The sequence below is a fragment of the Hyposmocoma kahamanoa genome, unplaced genomic scaffold (assembly GCF_003589595.1).
Source record: "Hyposmocoma kahamanoa isolate Upper Pololo Valley unplaced genomic scaffold, ASM358959v1 64, whole genome shotgun sequence".
In the NCBI taxonomy this organism is placed as follows: domain Eukaryota; kingdom Metazoa; phylum Arthropoda; class Insecta; order Lepidoptera; family Cosmopterigidae; genus Hyposmocoma; species Hyposmocoma kahamanoa.
The window spans coordinates 7407762-7430067 of NW_020653852.1; the positions used below are offsets into that span (position 1 = coordinate 7407762).

The 22306-nt window shown below is 35.1% G+C and overlaps 2 protein-coding genes across 2 annotated transcripts; both read right to left on the minus strand.

Moving 5' to 3' along the window:
• Positions 1–208: 208 nt before the first annotated feature.
• Positions 209–21885, minus strand: LOC113230842 (calphotin-like). Its single transcript, XM_026464941.1, has 9 exons — positions 21870–21885; positions 21273–21481; positions 18968–19123; positions 17674–17835; positions 16625–16834; positions 14825–14870; positions 8051–8379; positions 1391–1639; positions 209–889 (listed from the first exon to the last, which is right to left on the minus strand). The coding sequence occupies exons 2-9, from the start codon at positions 21456–21458 to the stop codon at positions 464–466; spliced, it is 1764 nt and encodes a 587-aa protein (XP_026320726.1). The 5' UTR covers positions 21459–21481; positions 21870–21885; the 3' UTR covers positions 209–463.
• LOC113231029 lies at positions 7731–10423 on the minus strand. The gene is made up of 2 exons (XM_026465178.1): positions 10387–10423; positions 7731–8379 (listed from the first exon to the last, which is right to left on the minus strand). Exons 1-2 carry the CDS (start codon positions 10400–10402, stop codon positions 8030–8032), a joined length of 366 nt encoding a protein of 121 aa, XP_026320963.1. The 5' UTR covers positions 10403–10423; the 3' UTR covers positions 7731–8029.
• Positions 21886–22306: the final 421 nt, after the last annotated feature.

Below are 22306 nucleotides of genomic sequence, written 5' to 3' on the forward strand. Positions count from 1 at the left end.
CACACATAAACAACCACTAATTACACCCAAACACACGAGAGAAATAAATGTAGGCCATACTTATTTCTCCGGTGTCAATTTTCATTAATGATATAATAAAGTACTATGGTATTATATAAGTATTATGGTACCTAATGGATGCTCATAAACTACAATATTTTATAAGTCTTATGAGAAATAAAAAACAATAAAAAATACCTGTTAAAGTTCAAATGCGTTTATTTTTGTTTTTATACACTTCAAATTATTAATGGAATACGTTTTCTCCAGTTAAATGTTCTAGTTTATTATTATCTATTATACTCGTAGTTCCTTTAAGCTTAAACCACGCAGTAAACCAGTCTTTGGAATTCTAGAAATATTTATAACTTTATTGACTAAAAAGGAAAATAAATGCCTGTCTATCTTTAAAAGTTTATCTGGCACGACTTCTTTTTAAATTAATTTGTCTCTTTAAACTTTTTCAAACCCTGATCCCACCAACAGCGGGGGTAGGAACAACAACGGGGACAGGGTTGATTAGATCTACAGGGTTGATGTCAGGTTCGCCAACGGCAACTATATCAATAGGGTTCACAATAACTGGTTCAGGAACGACAATCGGAGAGACCACGACGGGTCCGGGGAGGACAGGTTCGGGGAGAACGACGGGCTCGGGGAGAACGACGGGTCCGGGGAGGACGGGTTCGGGGAGAACGACGGGCTCGGGGAGAACGACGGGTCCGGGGAGGACGGGTTCGGGGAGTACGACGGGCTCGGGGAGAATGATTTCGGGGTGGACGGGTTCAGGGAGAACTACAGGTTCGGGGGTATTTTCAGCTTCATCGACCACGGCGATTGGATCGACGATTTCTACGGGGTCGATCACTGTTTCTGGGAAAACGGGTGCCTGTAACAAAGGTATAGAATTTAATTATTAGATCCTAACATATTAGGTTCATACACGAAATCTTTTCGATACCTCCTGTGAACACTATGTCAACTTTATTTTCCGTTATTTTTGTAAACAGATATATTTATTTACTAATATTATGCTCCCCGAATTTTGTGAAAAAAGGTAAAGAAACAAAAAACAAAATTCGAAAAAAAACAATAAACTAATTCCGTGAAAAAATGAAAGAAAATAAAAACATAACAAATCCAAAAATTAAGTAGGCGTTATGTTCATTGGAAGTATCGTTTTTAATGCTAGTGATTGGAACAGAAAATTTAACATTGAATATTATTGATATTTTGACATTTCTACAACACGTACCTAATTCTTCTACGCTAGTCTGTGACTGCACTGAAGTTTTATAGTAGCATAAATCAACATTTTTCCGTCCTGGGCTCTTTTATTCCCGAACATTATGTTACTTTTCTGTATTTATAGTATTGCTAAATTTCTCACCTGTTCACCAGCGTTGATGTTAATGATGAGCTGAACAAGAGAGGTGGAGGCTGCAGAAATCTCATAGACACCAGGAACTAGAGCGGGCTCAATAACAACACCAGGGACGACGAGCGCAGGCTCAGGGACCACAGGAGCAACGGGGGCGACGGCTTCAGGCAATGGTCGGGGTACCGCCAAATTCCAGCCAGTGGGTACGCCAGCAGCCACGGCCACCACGGCAACGAAAACGGTAAGGAACTTCATGGTTGAATTTTAACCTGGTGACAAAATTAATTCTCAGTTCTGACGTTGAATTTGCGTTAAAGTTTTAAGTTTTTATCATTTTGTTGTGCTGGTTAATTACGTATTTGACTGTCATATTTTAGGTGAGTTCGCGTGGGGTGTTCGCCAAACAACTCATTTAGAATATTATATATCTAAATTGTGCATTGACTCATAAAGAAAATAATAAATATAAATATTAGACAACGTCACATACGTTGCTCTGACCCCAAAGTAAGTAACAAAGCACTTGTTTCCATAAACAATGCCGGTACAACAAACACCCAAACCCGAGACAATATAGAAAAGTTACTTTTTCTAAATTGACTCGGCTGGGGGTCGAACACGGGACGTCAGAGATGGCGACACCATGAAGCCACGCGAGCCCCTTAACCACGGAGGGGACGACCTCCGTCAAATAACATTATAATAATAAGAATAAAAGTAAGTACGTGATTTTTTTTATAAAAAAATAATATGTGTGCATTTGACCTCCACCTCACCTGACAGAAAGTGACGATGAAGCATGCACACCTACATTTTTTTTGTAATATCAAATGACGGGACAAGCAAGTCGTGCGTCTGGTGGTAAGCGACACACCTGTCCATAACAGTTGCAGTGCCAGGCAAAGCTTTGAATCACAAAGATCTCTGGGGTACTACCACGGCGCCCGTCATCCTGAGACATAAGTTGACAAGTCCCATGTGCCTGTAATTTTGCCATCACTCTTACCCTTCAAAACCGGAACGCAGTAATGCTTACAATAGGTAAGGTGGCAGTACTTCCTTGGACGAACCCTTTCACAAGGAGCTCTTCTGCTACTTTAACCTAAACAATGACTATTCACTCTCGCTTTGAAACTGACTAACCACGGATTCTCTACATGATTGGATTTGTTCTCCACTGACCATTGCATCGGTCAAATACTTATCTACAACTGTGCTGTCATACACGAAAGTACCTGAGATTAACATATCGTTGACAAGTAGCAGAATGAGAGTTGCTTACAGTAATAATAATAATAATAATATTTATTGTCACAAAATAGACTACAACATATTGATGAAGTCCCTGACTCCTGAGCTAGGTATAACCTGTGTGACAGGAGCCAGTGCCCTCTCCCAAATTTTGACAAGGCTTAAGTCTATTTCATGAGAAAAATATAAATTAAAAATTTAATACAAAAAAATAAAGTGAAAGAATCTATTATTAAAAGTCTCGATAAAAAGTACTCTAAGTAATAATTGTATAACAAGTTGGATACGTTGTAATATGCAAATTGTGATAAATATATCTATGTAATTTTGTGTACGAGTGTGTGTGCGTGTGTGTGTGGGTGTATGTGTTTGTCTGAGTTAGTGTGGGTAATGGAATATTTCGTGATGGAAAATTTATGCCACATAAACAAAAACATTCGCTATAATTTTAAGATAAGGAACAATTTTTGGTTTAATTAAAAAATAATAATAAAATGTATACCAATTACTACAGTAACGCTCCAGTACGGAACCACAAGGAACTACGGCATCTATAATAGCCCGTAATGCAAAAGAGCCTTCTAAGATTACTCGAATCGAACGTTCATTCAAGAAATCCGTAATCGAATTACTAAGGTACTGACCTTAGTAATTCGATCACGGTAGGAAGACTAAAAGAGAGGAACTTGATTAAAATTGGCTTCCGTGCCTGTAAATTTTGTAGGGTCTTAATAAATATCTGTTAGCACTTACCTAACCGTTGGACAGTATAAAGGAAATCAAATAACAATTCTAATTTATACTAAAATTTCTGATAAAAACAACAATAAACATTATCAAATATTATAGAGCAGATAACTTAATCTATGGTAGTCAAATTGTACCAATAAAATTATTTGACGGCATTTGAATGACTTCTAATATATGTTCAATGTATAATTTACGATATCATATACTCAAATAACTACCTACATCAATAAATAACTACCTACTTTAGTAGCAGTAGAGCTCCTTGTGAAAGAGTTTTTACTGTGAAGTACTGCCACCTTACCTATTTCTACCACCAAGCAGGAATGTGAGCATTACTGCGTTCCGGTTTAGAATGGTAAGGCTGCTGGTGAAATTACAGGCATATGGGGCTTGTCAACTTATGCGTCAGGGTGACGGGCGCAATGGCAGTGTCCCTAAGATATTTGCGATTTAAATCTCTCTGAGTGGCACTGCTACTGTTGTGAATAGGCATTACCTGATCACTTTGCGCAAAGATATCTCACTCAATATTTCAGCACTATGGTGTTGAACATTGTAGTAAATAACAAACTTAAGTATTTCGTCACCCAGTTAGATACCTTTACAGCTACCAGCCCTGGCTAAAGATGTCGTTATTCATTGTATTTAAATTTTTATTGAATTGGTATTCAATTATTTTTTGTGTGAAATTACTCCACTAGATTGTTATAATTATTAATACAAAAAACGAACACTCAGAAAAAGTCCTTCGTTGGCGCTACGGCTAAAAAGTCGTTGAAAAACCAAATACAAACACACGACGATCTCGTTTAATCTTGTTAATATAGAACAAGTTAAACACACAACATCTTTGGGCCTTATCCTTGACAGCAATTGCAACTGGAAAGTCCATGTTGAGAATTTGTGTAACAAATTGTCACGGTTTATTTACCCATTGAGAAAATTAGTATAGAATGCGTCTGTGGATGCGGCCTTAACAGCTTGTTTTGGTTATGTGCAGTCGCTTATAAATTACAGTATAATTTTTTGGGGAAACTCAGTAGAGTTTATGCAAGTATTTAAGATATAAAAACGCTGTGTACGTATCATTTGCGGTGGGTTTCAGTGGATTCGTGTAAGCCATTTTTCGACAAGTACATAATCCTACCTTTACCGTACCTGTACATTAAGGAGGTTGCTACGTTTGTCCAGAAGCATGCGTCGTATTTTGAAATCGCAGATAAAAGGTATCATAGAAGTTTAAGACACGAGCATAGAATGGTTTACTCGGGCAATCATACCTCAGCATTTTACCACAAAAGCTTTTATATGATGTCGGTCAAATATACAACAACATTCCGAATGAATTTAAAAGATTAGAGTACATAAAATTTAAAAATGCTCTTAGTAAATGGTTAAGTACTAAATTTTTTATAGTGTACAAGACTTTTTTGACGACAATAACAAATTTGATGACTAGCGATGTGACACGCTTATAAATATTTTTTATTAATATTTTAACATGATTTTCTTCAAAATGAAATGGGACCACTATGGACCCCCATATATTACAAATTAAATTACAAATATTTTGCAAACTCATTAACACTTTGTTCCCCCGTTAAAACCATCCCATCTTTCAATATTTTTCTTGAGCCACAGAAACCATTTTCGTTTGAACGTGTTGGTAGTGCCTGATACACAGCCGTCCGTACAGGCTAATAATAATAATAATAATAATAATAATCCTTTATTTAAACAGAAACGTTACATTTCATTATTTCATTGTAAGGCCCTGACTTCCGAGCTAGGTTCAATGTCAAAAACCTGTGTTACGCAAATCAGTGTCTTCTCTCATAATTAGTTACACTTATTTATTTCTGGCAGTTTATACATCTGCTGTTAATGTAATATCTATAAAAATGTGTGTGTGTGTGTGTGTGTGTGTGTGCGTGCGTAATTGAGTGAGTGAGTGAGTGAGTGAGTGAGTGAGTGAGTGAGTGAGTGAGTGAGTGAGTGAGTGAGTGAGTGAGTGAGTGTGTGTGAGGCTGAGGTAGATCGTTCCAAATTTTAGATGCGAAATGTTTAAAGCGCGTATTGGTACCTATGTTATTAATTTCTACATTTGTAAAGTTTAGTAGCAATCCTTTTTGCTAACGGTGCATGAAAAACCATTATAATGAAACATGCGTGTCGAAGATGGTACATGAATAATCCATAGGCTGTGACCTAAAGAAGACCCGCTTCCAGCACTGGGATGTGTACTACATTGACGATGTTGATGCTGATTTGATATTGTACCTGATTTTTGATTCATCAGTTTTGCTTCTGGAATTATTTAAAAATATTTAGGTATAAAGGTAGACGATGTTAAGAGTTAGTCTAAAGATAGATCAGAAATGTAGTAGGTATACATATAATGACAACTTGCAGCAAATTGGACGTTACTGAAAAAGAAAAACACAAACGCCGTGTATTTTCCAATAGTACACCACTCTATTTGGAACTCGACTCTTCAAATATTAGTGTCGTTAAAACTACGCAGGCACACGTACGGACACAGCACTAAATATACGAGGAGCGGTTGATAAGTTCGCGGCCTGAAGTACTTAAAAATTACCTACCGTCTTATGGCCGATACCTCTTATTGTTAGGTTCAATGGTAGTTAAAACTACTTACATTTTGTTTTTTAAAGTCATAACTGAATATTTTCTGGAACTTCCCGACGTTATATCTCCCGAATCTGCAAATTCTCGCGATTTGGAACACCGCGCCGTAATAAAGTACCTTGTTAAAAAATAGGAAAAACACTTTAAGGACATGTCATCGATTCTTCAGGATTCTGAACCTTCAAATACGATGGTTAAAAAATGGGTTCCTTTATTTCGGCAAGAGCGAGAAGGCTGTGAAGACGACTCCCGCCCGAAACGTCCAATAACGGTAGTGACAGAGGAAAATGTCAAAAAAAAAAACGAGAAAAGTGTGCTGACCGATTGAAGAGTTAAATTGTAGCAGATAGCGGAGAAGTTGCAAATCATCAAAGAAAGAATTGGATAAATTTTACATCAACATTGGAATATGAAAAAAAATTGTGCGCGTTGGGTACCAAATTATGCTCACGCCATTTGACAAGAAACGACAACGTGAGAGTTGCATGGATTTCTTAGTCGGCAAAAATCTGTGCGGCATTTATGATCCTATCGTGACCGTTAATGAAACGTGGATTCGCCAGAATGACCCGGAGTCTAAACGAAAGTCTATGCAATGGATTAATTAAGGGGGAAAGGGCGCCGAAGAAATTCAAGGTGGATAATACACCGAGATCAAGCGTTGTATGTACCTTGACGCTTTTGATAGATAAGACTAATTCATTAATCTATAATAAATCCAACTTTTAGACCAAAACCTACATGAAATTCATTTCGTCGTTGTTTAAACTATAAGCTACTCTAGATCCTTTCAATACGAGTATTATTTCGTCAAGGAGAGCACCGAACTGTGAACTTAACTATGCTTAGTTGGCATAGCGTCTGGCATGGTTTGCTAAAAGACATCGGTTCGAATCCGGCCGGATCGCAGGAATCCTAATTCTAAGCGTTCGATATTTGTTATTAATAATTATAAGATGTAAGATGTTTCTTAAATTTCAATGGGACCACCACTGACGTACCCCCTTTACAACTAAAAAAAGAATCATTGAAATCGGTTCAGAAATGTCGGAGTAATTGCGTAACATACGAAAAAAAAAGTACAGCCGAATTGAGAAACTCCTCTTTTTAAAAATCGGTCAAAAAATAAACGAGAATTAAAACACTTTTAAATTTCATCGTTTAATAAAAACAAGGTATCCGTAAGTTATCTGGCAGACATAGAGTTACATATAATGAATCGAGAACATAGAGACTGACGCAATACGTTATTTTTAAAATACTAATATTGTTCGCATTTGCGCGTATTTGCCCGCTTTCCCCAACGTGTACCTTCTGGGAGTGCCAGACAGTGCAGACAGACATCGCTTGTTAGAAGTTTAAGTGCCGTAAGAAATATTTTACCGCAGTCTCTAATTGTACTATCGTACCCAGTAGTCGTCCACGACTGGTCCACCAGTATTATATAGATATATCGCAGTGCTATTACAATAGTGATGTAACTCAAAATATGTAAATTGAAGATTATGCTATTGCTCATAAAATTGTAATTTCTACAGGTCAATATTACCATCGTTAGAATTTTGTGAGAAACAACTAAAAGATATCTACTTAACTCAAAGTGAGACAAATTTTTTGTGATCTAGTTCTCGACTAAGCAGTCCTTACTCAAAAACATGAAATTAGTTTTCCCTTTCATTTTTAAATATATTTGACAAGTAGGAAATCGTTTAGATATCTGTAATAAAACTGTAACCTATGCATAAACTATATTTTTTTTAATAATAATTAGTATTACATAAAGTGAAATAAGTTCACGTCCATATATTTTTGAACGATAATTATAAAAGTACAGTTAAATTTAATTAATATACGATAAGAAAACTAATCTAAATAGCTTTTGACTAATCAAGAGAAAATTAAAGATCTTTCTAACATTCAAAGTTCTAGTGTGTACATGAAGTCAAAAGGAAAGTTTCAATTGCATATGGTGAACTGGTAACAAGTTTGATTTTATTATTAAACATCATTATCTCTAACCAAAACTAATATAGGCTTAAGTTTTGGGCTCCAAGAACCATCATTCGTTTGTGGAGTTTTATCTCCAGATTTGAAAGTTTCTGATATTTTTGCTAAAATAGCTTTGATTTTTGAATCTGTCACTCTGGACACAGCAGTATCGACGTCTTGTATGGTAGTGTCCATTGGTAGGACTGTGACCCCTGTGGTGTAGGGAGTTTCCTTTTCGAATTGCAAGTCCATAAAGTCATTTAGAATCCCTTCTAGAACTTTCTTCACTATGGGATCCGTCGCTTCTTGGATAGCGCGTGACAGTTCCGAGATTTGAACTTGTGGGACCATAGTGGACACTGAAAATAACAATTGATTGTAAATGCCTCATTGAGTCACCAGCCACGTATAATTTATGTCTATAAATGGTGAAATATTATTAATATTTCTTAGGAAAACATCAATTTATCATGCAGTATTTTGCTTAAGACTTAAGCGCTATCAACAGCTGTAGAGACACATGTGATAAAGATTTATTTAGAAAAGGAATGAAAAAATATACAAAGAAAATTTAATTTTTTTTAACAAAATAACTGCTTTCTATAATAATAAATTACTAGCTAAGAAAATTGAGGCTATCAGCGGAAAAGTTGTGTAAATCACATTTAATAATACTTAAAATAATACTAAAGTACATAATTATTATACATATATTATTTGAATGCTATTTTCATCTATAAAACCAATTTTCAGGTTGATCATATATAATTGCTTGAATTTGGCTACTTTAAAATCCATTTTCTATGTGTATTTCAAGGGGGTTTTAATGGGGTTCAACGTTTTTGATTAATGTCCCAAACATTTTTAAATTACTTTCATGGTAATTATTTGTTATATTTTACTACGGTAACAGTAATCAGCGATATGATAAAACACGCAAAGTACACCCCCTTAGGTGATATGTCTGTGACTATAAAAATTACACGAAATAATTTAACGTACTCGTTTCTAGACATTCACACTCTTGGCATAATAAAGTCACATGTGATACCTAAGTAAAAAATTACTTTATCACATTCATGTGACAAAATAATTTTCAAGTCATAAAAATAATACGAACTACATGAAATAAGTTATATGAAATTTTATAATTCTCGTATTTGAGCATAAAAAAAACAAATTACACTTTTATTTATTTTTTATAATATCGTCCAAACAAGGGAGTGTACAAGTCGTGCATCAGGTGGTAAGCGACACACCTACCCATAACACTTTTATATCGCAAAAATCTGACACTGCACCTGTCATCCTGATACATAAAGTTGTCAAACCCCATATGTCTGTAATTTCTGGTTTGTAGCATCTGAACCCGGGGTCGGTTTAAATTTGCAACAGAACCCCAATGAGCTCAAATGCGAGTATCTTGATCCCGGAACTGGTTGCTTGTCAAAAATAACGAAATTTGAGTCGCATCCAGTCCCGAGTTCAGTTGCACCTCTAGAGATGACATTAATTTTGTATCGTCTGAACCCGAATTCATTTTCGATAGATATTGTTGCATTGTGTTGCTTTAAGGAATGATGAGCTACCCTTTACAAGTGGGACACTATAATGCTCACATTACTGCTTGGCGACAGAAATTGGTATAGTAGCAATGCTTCCCTGGACGAACTCTTTCACAAGGAGCTCTGTTGCTACACGAAATCATCATATTAATTGAACGCTCAAAGAGCCCAAGAAGGCAATACCTTGAGTTTATCACTTATTTTTTCTCAGATTCCTCTGCTTTATATTCATATCGTCTTGTAAACACTATTATTATGTAAACACTAGTATCTTAGAAATATCATTGTTGGACACAATCTTCTATAGATTTTTTCACCCAAATGAGCTGAAATAATATTTTGTAAGTTAAATATTATGTATCGAGTTCTTAGGTTTCCGCGATTGTTACACATAGGAAATGAAACTATTTTTCCGGATTTAAATCGATTATATTTGTTTTTTAAAACAATCCGACGTTTTTGTAAAATTAAAAATAACGTATTTAATTAATAACTATTGTAATTATAGTGAAAAAATAGGGTGGTTTGCATCAATATTAGACATAACTGGTTGATGACTATACCACCTCAGTCAACCGTGACCATGAGACCTGTGAAGGGCCCGAAACGTCGGTTTGTTTGAAAAAACAAATATGCGCGATTTAAATCCGGAAAAATAGTTTCATTTCCTATCAATATTATATATTTTCACTACTTATAATTTTCGTCGCCGTCCTTACTATATTCGCACTGTTTTAAATTTTATTTTTAACAGACAATGCTTTAAATGCAACACATACACACTTCAACATTTAGTAATACCTTCAAACAAAACCATTAAAACTGCCAGTAGTGTTGTGAATCCTTTCATCGTGAATTTCGTATAGCCTTTACTTTTATTCCCACTGCTACCCAATCACTAACTTTAAAAAAGAAACAAAAAATAAGTTACTAAGCAAATCGCTTAATTACACTAACCAATTTCAAGGGCCCTGCGACAAGCGTCGGTGTGACCCTAAGTTAAGGCGCCGTTGTTATTAACTTTTTTTTATTTATACCAAGTGACAGGATGAACAAGTCGTGCACCTGGTGGTAAGCGATACGCCTGTTCATAACAGTTACAGTGTCACTCGGAGCAAATAATTATAAATCGCAATAATTCGAGGAGCACCGCCACTGCGCCCGTCACCCTGAGACATAAGTTGACAACTCCCATGTGCCTGTAATTTCACCAGCACCCTTACTTACCCTTCAAAACCGAAACGCAATAATGTGAGCATTATTGTTCGGCCGCAAAAATAGTAAGGTGGCAGTACTTTAATGGACGAACACTTTCACAATGAGCTCTACTGTATATATAAACCGCCCGAATTAGGAACCTTATCTCCCTAATTCTTATTACACCTCCCTAAATAAAAGTTAAGGTCCCTTGAATTAGAGTAGTGTAATAATAATTGTTAGTCTATGGAGCACGTTGCGTAGAACAAATAACAAACGTTGTGATTCGCTGTCTAAATACTTTGTCAAACGCTTGTTATTCCCGTGAACCCTCAACAATTAGCCAACAGTTTTATTCAACTCTACACGATAAATAACCTGTTTGTAAAACTTACAATTCTATTACGTAATGAAGGTATTCCCAAAAATGCAACAGACTCACTAACTACCACTCCCGGACACCTGTGTTTTATAAATCATGCACAATCTACGATAAGCACAACTGATTCATCATTATTGTATAACACGTATACTTCAGTTTTGCTATGACAAAGTACACAAAGGATTGATCAAGTAAACAGTGAATCTTCAACAAATTACAGCATTCTAATGTCTGGCCATTTTACTACCTACATCTACGAAAATGTAAATATAAGCCGATAAACAGTAAATGTAAGCAGTGGTCGCCTAATGGTCTGATATACCGTCTCCCAAACAGAGACCATGGGTTCGAATCCGGGCTCGCACCTCTGAGTTTCTCGAAATTTATGTGCGAAATTTACTTTGACCTTTTCGGTGCAAGCAAAACATCGTGATGAAACCTACGAGCCGAAGAAAGTTCACAATCCTTGGGAAACGTGTGAAGTCCCCTCGCCTGAGAGGATACCCATGCCCAGCAGTGTGACGTATAAATGGGTTGATGACTACGTGATTGTAACGCCACATTTACCTAAATCTAGCCTCGTGATTTAGGCGTTAGCAATTTCTTACTACCAAAGATCTAATTAAAGAGTTTACAACGCCTAAATACACAGTCAATTCAAGGAACAACTCATTGTCCAGTAACCGATGAGTTTAGATTACGTGAGAAGCAAATAAGTAAGCAGAAATAGGTACCTAAAGTAGCTACTGTTACTAAGCTTTTCTTTTCATTACAAACAATCACGATACCTAATAAAGACAGTCAAACAAATCGCATGAAGAATTTAAATAAGCATTATCATCGATAGAAAGCAAGATACAAAAAACGCAAACCAATGAGATTCTGCCAGAGACTGTATCGTTTCATGACATCCATCATTATGTTATATTGGTAATAATTGTTGTGATCAGTTTGGCAGTTTTGGTACGGCGCTTTTCATACAGATGGTGCTATACTCTGCGAGAACAGAATGGCAATACAGTTCGAGAAAGAGTTCATGCAGCTGCGGCACAAGTAACGGCAGCAGCGGTGGTAGCGACGGAGGGAACACGGCGTGAGCGGCGACTAAGTGACCGAGACGCACCAGCCCCCACGGCGCGCACTTTCTGTACCAAGAACAAATCGACAAGTCCCGTGCTGGTGTATGTTTAATTCTGAACTTGCCTAATTGTTAAAAATATTTTTTTTATGTTTCTATTAATTTAACATCTCTTTTCATCTTATTTCATCCCTGGCCCGGGAATATGTACGGTTAACACCGCACATTAAGTATGTTACCGCGTCAGCATTTTTATGTATTATATTTTTATGTTTAGTCATAATTTCTACTGATTTGCAATCAAGGCATTGTCATAAGCAAGCGCGTATTCTATTTCATAATTAAGTAAACGAAATAAATACCATTTTTAAGATCAACAAGGATAGTTTGTGTAGCAAGAACAAGACGTGAACACTGTATTTACAAGATTGTTAGATTGTACAGGATTCTAAGGGATTCAAAATCGTTTAGTAATCGTATGCATCCACTCAAATTGCATAAACTACGAACGGCATAACTAGGCCGTTCCTGAATTAGTATACATGAAATTAGAAACTAGCGTAAATAATACAATTCTACAAGTCTACAAGTGACGAAGCTCAAATTTAAAATTGCGACTTCTGACTCTGATAATTGAGGTCACAGGTCATATTGAGTACAGACTATTGGGATTTTATTTTTCAATAAAGGAATAAAGTTTTGCGCACACGCAGAACTATTGAAAAAAGAGAGATAACGAAAGACAACAATTTTCGGTAGCGCATCGACATTCTTCCTAGTTGTAGGTATGTATCGAGTTCTTAGATTTCTTAAGATCTAAATCAGTCAGCCGTGACCATGGTACCTGTAAGTACTCGCAGCGTAGGTTTGTTTGAAAAAACCAAAAAATTGTTTCATTTCCTATGTGTAGGTACTTGTGATTTTCATCGCTTCGACTATGGAGTAACCGAGTAACAGATAAGAGTCCTAACATTATCGATCACAGAATGCCAAAAATATATCAAATCAGACACCACGGTCAATGTTTCACATTACTAAATTTTTCAATGCTTTGTTGTCAACGAAAATACTCAAACTTTAGAGCCATACCGTGTTGCCACTTATGTGAAGTCTAAAATCATTTAAAAAACTACTGTCATGATGATTACTTTAGAATAAGCCTTTATATAATTAACAGGTTAGAACGCTTTGTTTAAGTACAGAAAACAACACAGCCTTTTAATGTTTGGTACTTTGGAGCGTCTTTATCGTAAGTGTTTTACAGGTGAATAGCATGCAGCCGGAGTTGTCTATTTTGAGCTATTGTAAACCCGTTTATCGTTGCAGATTGAAATGCGTGATTAGATAACGTCTTAAATAACTTATATTTTGAAGATGGAAAAAAACTAAATCCCAATGACGATAAACAGATGCATGTGCTACTTTAAGTTTATCGAATATAATCACCCCTCATGGATATTTAATGACAGAATAGAATAGAATACGTTTATTTGCCAGAATACAGTATTTATACAGATCTTGAGTAAAATGTACCTAAAATTGTATTCAACTTGCACGCAGGTGTGCAAATGTTAATGGTATTTCACATTTGTCTCTACAATTACAAATCAATTTGCGTTTCGAATTAGTATTTGTTGATAGGTCAATGATTTGTAAGTACTAAATATTCTTTATTACTTTAAAAGCCATGTGTCAAAAGCCATTTTGTCAATTGTAATTTAAAAGTAAGTCCTTGTAGTGATTTAATTACATTAGATGAACTATTAATAAAATCTTATAAATATATTGAAACAGTTATTGTTATAATCGACGTTGAGACAATTTCTTTTCATTTTAAATAATGTTTGATATCATATATGTATACACACAAGTCAAATAATTTCTTTTAAAATATGTTTAAGGGTAAGTCTGCGATCGCTGTAGGCAAAGCAGAATGGCTTAAGTGGAGTTACGTCAAAAACGTTTATTGCTCTATTAGATACAGAAGAATATAACCCACATCCTCTCCAATACTTGTATCTCTATCGACTAATATTGTAGATAGAATTACAAGAATTGGAGAGGATGTGGGTTATATTTTTTGGTATTTAATGAAGCAATAAACATTTTTTTTGTTAATCTGCTTACAGGCACCCCGGCCCCGCATGGGCATAGTCGGGGTTATGTGTGACTGGACTGAACCCTGAAGGGGAGCAGCCCGACCGCACTAAACTACGTCTACGGTGTACAAATAGATACATATCAATGATAATTATATAGATCCAAATAAACGTTTTAACTATCTTTCTACCTACAATAATATATATTTCAGATATTGAATTCCGTATACACGTAGACACCAAAATAACTTTAAAGATGTATGTATATATTATGTAAAAATTTATATAACGTAATGTTTCATAATTATCATAGTTTAATATTCATAACTTTTTCAAAATCATTTTATATTTTAAAAAGTACATTCAAACAGCGTCAGGGGTACTAATTATTAAATAAACAGCATTAACAAGTATGGTATTTTATTTCGCCATGTTTCGTAGTATTATGGTTGCCCAAGGACCAGTATCGATCATTGGATTAACGTGCAAGGGAAGCAGCGACGAGGGGATCCATTACAGGGGTGGGTGTCTGAAAATAAACACACATTTTTGTTACAACTGTTTTTAGCTCTATGAAGTTAAGTTTTAACAGCTTTTACCCTTTCGGATACCATGTCCATCACTTTTTTTTTTATATGTAGTCCCACCGCTGGGCACAGACCTACTCTCACAATGAACATGGCTAGGGATGAAGTTCCCACGTGGGCTCAATGTGGATTGGGAACGTCACACATAGCTGGCCCCTCCCGTAACACTACTTGCTTTTCTAGGAATTGCTATAATATGTGCATAAAGATAAATAAGTTTCGTCGCAATGTTTTCCTTCACCAAAAAGCTCATTGTTAATTTTCAAATAAATTTCGCTCATAAATTCCGAAAATTCAGAGGTACGAGCTCGCATTCGAACTCACTACCCTCTACTTGCGAGGCGGTAGGACTACTACGGCTTTTACCACAACCAAAACGTACAATAAAAAGTGCTACTTAAAAAAAAGACATTCATTAGAGAATACACCAAGAAAAAATACCTTAAGAGCCGACACTATCCCAGCACGAATTCAAATAATTCACGTACTAATACGGTTAATTTTGCTTGGGTCGAGTGGCGGGGACACTGGCTTTATTTCAAAAATTCTTTTTTTTAAAAACGAAGTTAAAGCCATTTGAAAGATGTATATCGAGTACGAAAAAACCGACCTCAAAAGTACGTGGAATTACATATAATTACCAAGTTTTATTGAAATCGATTACCGGAAAGTGTGCAAACCCGGATTCATCCCCTAGTTCGCTACTATACTGGACTTGATACAGGAGATAATAAAAATCGATTCTCACTACTCAAAGTACATTGAGAGAAAAACGCCTTGAATTGGAGAATATTAAAATCAACCATTAAAATTATTGCTCCTTATAATAACATTTAGGCGCTATTTATAAAAATGAATCTTCATGCGTGAACAGCTACCCTTAGAGGTGGATGATTTTCTTCAAAATTCAATGGGACCACTATGGAGGTACCCTCTTTCCAATAAAAAAAGAATCATGAAAATTGGTTCACAAATTCCGTAGTTATCGCGTCACATACATACAAATAAAAAAATACAGTCGAACTGAGAATTGTTTTTTTAAATTTTTTATTTTACTATATATTTTCACTGTATGCGTAATTAACCAATCCCATTAGGGTTGTATAGACTCGTAAACATAATATAAAGCATGCGTAAAAAGGCTACATTTGAGCGTACCAACGCAAAATTAGCGTAACCTCATGAAATGCATACAAAAGAAATAATTATTTATGACCATATAATAAATAATTTTTAATAAAACAGCATTCTTTTATTTTATAATACCAAGTGACGGGACGAACAAGTCGTGTGCCTGGTGGTAAGCGACACGCCTATCCATGACAGTTGCAGTGCCACTCAGAGCTTTAAATAGCAAAGATCTGAGGACACTGCCACTGTGCCCTTCACCCTGAGACGTAATCGACAAGTCCCATGTGCCTGTAATTTCACCAGCATTCTTACCCTTCTAAACTGAAACGCAGTAATGCTCACATTATTTCATTTATATTTGTGCAGCAGAAATAGGAAAGGTAGCAGTACGTCTCTGGACATAATCTTTCACTGGAAGCTCTACTGTTACTACTACTGCATCCAAATATATAATAATTATATAGTTTAGCATCTAAAGTAATATTGTAGAAAAAAATAATGTGGGTTACACCACTTTTGTGCTGATAGATTCATTTAATACTGCAAAATAATACGAGTATCTTACCATTTCCTGAGCTTTGATATTTATGATGACCTGCACAAGGGGACTGGAGACGGCAGGCTGAACAGGCTCTTCAGGTGTTGTGAGTTCGGGGGAAATGGGGAAAATGGGAAGTGGGGTCAAAGTAGGCGGGTCAATGACAGCTGGCACAGGATTGATGAGCTCGGGAGCTACTACAGGTACGCCGGGAGGAGTGATTACAGCGATCGAAGTCTGAAAAATGGTGAAACTCTACTATAATGAAAACAACACTTGAAGAAATAAGTTTACCATGTGAGGCTGCAGTCAATCTTGACTGCATGTTTGCAGTTAATGCGTGACATCGAGTACCTATATAACCAGAAATAGAGACGAAAGAAGGTCATCCATCAATGGAATCTCATCAGGTAAATGGGCGTTATATGACTTTTAAATATCAACTCTCGTTTGCGCTTAAGTCACAAATTACAAAACTGAAATAGTACAGCGCCAACAACTGACCTGTGTGTGTGTGTGTCTCCGCATATTCCAAAAATATTCAGTATTTTTTGTAATAAAGATAATATCTCTAACAATTCCCGTCGTTGGTGTGGGAAAAAGACCAAAACGTCTATTTACAAAACAAACGAAATCAGATTTCATCGGTAATTAAATATTAAATAATGTAATTTTTCAATTTTTTCTATTATAGCACAGCTCAAGTTAAATTGGTCGATTTGAAGTCAAACAATTTAATTCAGGCTGGCCAATCGGAGCGCAGTTGTCATAGTAATGATTTGACAGTATAGTTTTCAAACAAATTAAATTACTTTTCTTCTCTATTTCTAGATGTCGACTGCATGAAATCAGTTTCAACTGCATGCAGTTAATGCATGAAATCGTTATCAATTTCATGCAGTGGAGATCTCGGTTAATGACTTGTGTAAGTAATCATATTAACAAATTAGAATTGTGTTTCATTTCACTGGTAATGGTTATAGATTAAGTTTCAAAAGATGAAACCTACCTACTCTGTAGGCACTCACTTTTCAACCAATGTTTCTAAATGAAAATACTAAGGAAAGAAAACTTACAGTCTGTTCACCAGATATAATCGCATCCATCAATTGATTGAGAGCATGTGTGAGGTAGATAGCGAGCTCGGGGTCGGTGTCTGGGTTCACGACGGCTTGAGACAGCTTGTCCAAAGTCCAAATGTTCACGTTCATCGCAGGAATGTTAACGGTGACGGCAGTCTATATTAGTAACAATTGTTTATTTCAGTCCGTAGACCATAGTTGGATATTTTCCTATTCCAATTTATAATTTTAAAAATATCCAATAAAAAATAAAAATTCAATATAAAATCATTAAATCTAAAGTAAAATAAACTAAAATTAGAACTTTTCAGCGTCACAGATTTAAGTTATAAAATTAAAAACAAGATTAGAAAAATTACAAAATAAGATTAAAAGTATAGAAAATTCAAATTATATTGCAAATTGGCCTACGTCCTTCATTGGCTATATCCAGCATTTCAGTATAGGACAGTCATATCTTCCAGCAATCGTATTCAGAAAGCTGTTGGGACTTTGCCTCACGGCACTCAACACAGCGACAATTTTCTTCCGCATAAGGCCGTTATGAGTCTCCACAAACATGCTTGATGCACTACACCTGCTCAGCGGTCCCATTAGCACTCTAAATGCGTTTTTGTACTGTACACACAGGGAGTTATAGGCTCGTTTCGTATACCTAACCCACAAGCTACTCAAGTAAAACGATTGGCTTTAAAAAAAGTAACTTTTCCTTGATATGAATATCGAGCAAACCTACGGGCAAGCATATTACTCCGAACAGCCAACACCCTGTGCTCCCTTTCTATGCCCAGATCATCATACAGATCACCCAATCTCACTCACTCTATGGAAATGTTTGCAATATAAATAATGCCTCTAAAGTTAGGCAACAAACACTCCTGAGTTTTCATTTACTCTGTGGATACAAGTCGTCTATAATGATCGTTGAATTTCCGACGAAATTTTTAGCTTTGTACAATTTGTTTCAACTTTCAGAGGTCTAAGAAGACATTGTAGACTCCACTTCAGGTTATGTTTATCTTGTTGCAGTAGAGTACCGTCTTCTTGACTTCGCTATGCGTAGCGATAACAAGTTCTCAGTGTTTAAACCTTTTTTTTTTGTTCAAACCTTCCAAAATATCTTACAGGTTAATACCTATTAGTTATTAGACTATTTTCGGGCTGACGTACTACAATTAACAATATAACTAATCAAACCAAAAGTACTTGTTTAAAAGATTTTGCGTTCTCAGCAAATCTCACTAATTAATAAAACATGGGTTTATCAATTCACGGTTTGAAATCTTACCACATCCTGTCCACTGTGCAAAGCATACATCAGTTCGTTAAGAGCGCTCTCGAGGTAAGGCACCAAGGCTGGGATGGTGTTGGGGTCGTGTAGTTGTGTGGTGATCTGCTCCAAAGTCCAGGTTGCTTGGACTGGCACAGAAATGATCACTGGGGACTGAATTAGAGATTTAATTATTTTTTCTTATTCTCCGTAAGCCAATAGTTTTCGTAATTTATATTATTTCTCAATTCATGCGTATTGATCTCGTTACGTTACATTACGTTTTTAATAATATGGGGTCTAAAGAGACACTGAAACTCCGAGGGCGATGAAGAAATTTTACAGTCAGACTTCAAAACTGAATAAAAGGAAAATAAATATCTGTAAGTCAATGTATAACGAGACCATATGCCTTGATATAACGAGGCCACATCTGCACAATGACCAGTTTTCAAAACAGAATTTTAAAGATTCTACCAATAAAATTAGTCGATAACTTTTTTGCTTAAATAGAAGAGTACCTAATTCATATTATTTTTATGATTTTCATGTGATAAAAACGCTTTTGACGTATTACATGCTATGATATGATATATACCAAGGGTACGAATTGTCTAGAATTTTAGCAGCAGTCAGTTTATTTCATAACGAACTAAATAGAAAACAAGTGAATAATGCACAGCTTAAATTAGAAGCCTTAATTTTTTTTTATTTGAACTACACTAAAACCACATATTACATATTTTGAAAGTAGCCAGAACTTTAGACCAATAATTTCGTCTGCTTTTATGTAAAACCACATAAATGACATTTTTCACAAACAGCTTCTAAATTATATGTAAAATGCTCCGCTAATAGTAATAATTTTATAGCTTTTTCTATTAATAATAGTTTATAGATTTTTTATTATTGAGATTTAACTTTTCTCAACATAGCTATAAAATGTTGTGACGTTTGTGGAAAATGTCACTTACAAACGCTTTTACCTTTAAACTGACGATTTAATGATTTAGCTCATGGTATTATAATAAAACTTAATGTTTAAATTGTGTAAATAATAACAATAAACAATGGGGTTCCTCAGAAAATTATAAAAACCTACTAGCGCGAGAGCGAGATAAAGCTCGAAATACTGCTATTCTCGCATACAAATCACGCGCTTTATGTCGCTCTCGCTCAAGTCGCGCCCTGTCGTGTGACTACATTTCAGGAGAGAGGTTTAAAGATTCTACGAATAAGATTAGTCGATAACTTATTTATGCTTAAATAGAAATTTCACATATATATAATTTGTTTCATGTAGGTAGTTCGTATTATTTTTATAACTTCCATGTGATAAAATCATTTTTCACGTATCACATGACATGATCACATGTAACTTTAAGTATATTAAAGTTACATGTGATATACATAGATACATACCAAGGGTATGAATTCTAGAAACGACGTTAAAATTATTTTGTGCAATTTTTTTATCTCAGACATATATTACTTAAAGGGTGTGTGAATTTTGCGTGTTTTTTCTTGTCACGGATTACTGTTAACGTAGGAAAAAGTAACACATAATAATCATGAAAATAATTTGAGCTTTTTAAGCTTAGTCATAGTCATATCATTTTTTTGTTTTCTATTTCATTCATTATCATTATTGCTTAAATAGAAGAACTGAAAAACTTCACGTACCATATATTATGTACATAATTTCATGTTGTTCGTATTATTTTTATGACTTTGACTTATGACACGTGGTTTTATTATACCAACGGCTTTATTATTTGTTTTTGTAAAATGACTTACGTGGTTAGCTAATGCTTACAATTTTCTTTTTAACCGACTTCAAAAAAGGAGGAGATTCTCAATTCGACTGTTACGACTAGGGGGACTGACTTTTAAGGTCGGTTTCTTTAGTACTCTGTACTGTTTATTTTCTGTATATTCTTGTGTGCGTGTGTTTATTATAACTTATTTTTATTCTGCAATAATTTACTGTGCATGTAGTATTATAGTATGTAGTATTATAGATGGACACCCATAATAGATTATGCACTTAGTTTTAAGATTTTGCATGTCTATTTCTGATCATTTAATTAGTGTAACACTGGCCAAATAAATAAAAGAAATACCAATATGAAATGTCGCTACATAAAATTACCTTCCTTTTATATAGTATTACGTATAACCGCAAATTTAAGATACCAACAAATAATCATCATAAAATCAAAGTTTATTTTCAAATTAATTTTTAAAATCATTTCAAATGAATTACGTTACAATTAATGTAAATTGAGCTTTATGGAAGTTAAAAGTGCATACTGAAACTTACTGGGGTTTGACCGCTGAAGGCATCTTCCATCATCTGGTTAAGGGCAGCCTCCAGATACGGAAGTATAGCCGGGTCGGTGTCAGGATTCTCGATAGCTGCAGCGAGTTCATGAAGATTCCAAGTTGATATAATAGGGGTAGAGGCAGCAAGGGCCAATACGGCAGCAAAGAGGGCGAAGAATTTCATGATGGCAGCTTGGTATTCCCTACCTGCGAATTTCAAAAAGTTCAGTTATGGAAAAAGAAGTCAATATAAGTTAAAAAAAAAGAAAAAGTCGACATATGGTCAACAAGACAAAAAGTTTGAGAAACTCTGCACTACATAATCTACTACAAATTAATATTTATTTTAACTATAAATTTAAAATGGCAATAAATATTTTTAACAAAAAATTAAGTATATCATTACTTATAGGTATTTAAATAATAAACCTTTATAATTGAATATTGGATTTAAATAAATGAATTTATTTTAAATGTCACAATATCCTTAATATTCCTTAATTCCGAAGAAATAAGTCTTGTTATACATCGAAATTAAAGCCTATTAGACAGTATTACGTTTTCGTTGAACAGAACAATGATTAAAATTACTTACCTCGACGTTAAAGAATTTGAATGTTTTCGTAAAGAATTCCAATTTATATAGGAAATCGAAATCCAATTTATGGTTGTAGGATTAGGTAATAATATAAAAATGTACATATCTTGAAGGGAAGGTTGTAAACTTTATATCGAATTTATATAACTTTACAAACGTGATAAAGTTCGTTCATGACAGCGCGCGGATAATTATCAGTGTAATAAAAAAATTTAAATTTATAAATCAAAATCTTTCGCTAACCGTGAAGAACATCGTGATGAAACCTAAATGTCGAAAAAGGTACACAAAACATGTAAAGCCTGCTACCTGCATTAAACCAGAGTCTTTGCAGTGGCGGTTTTACCCGGCCCGTTTTTCAAAGGCAAAAAGAAGTCCGGGCGCGTGTGTAGTGGCGCTTATTCGGGTGTGTGTCATGTTACACACGGCGGATC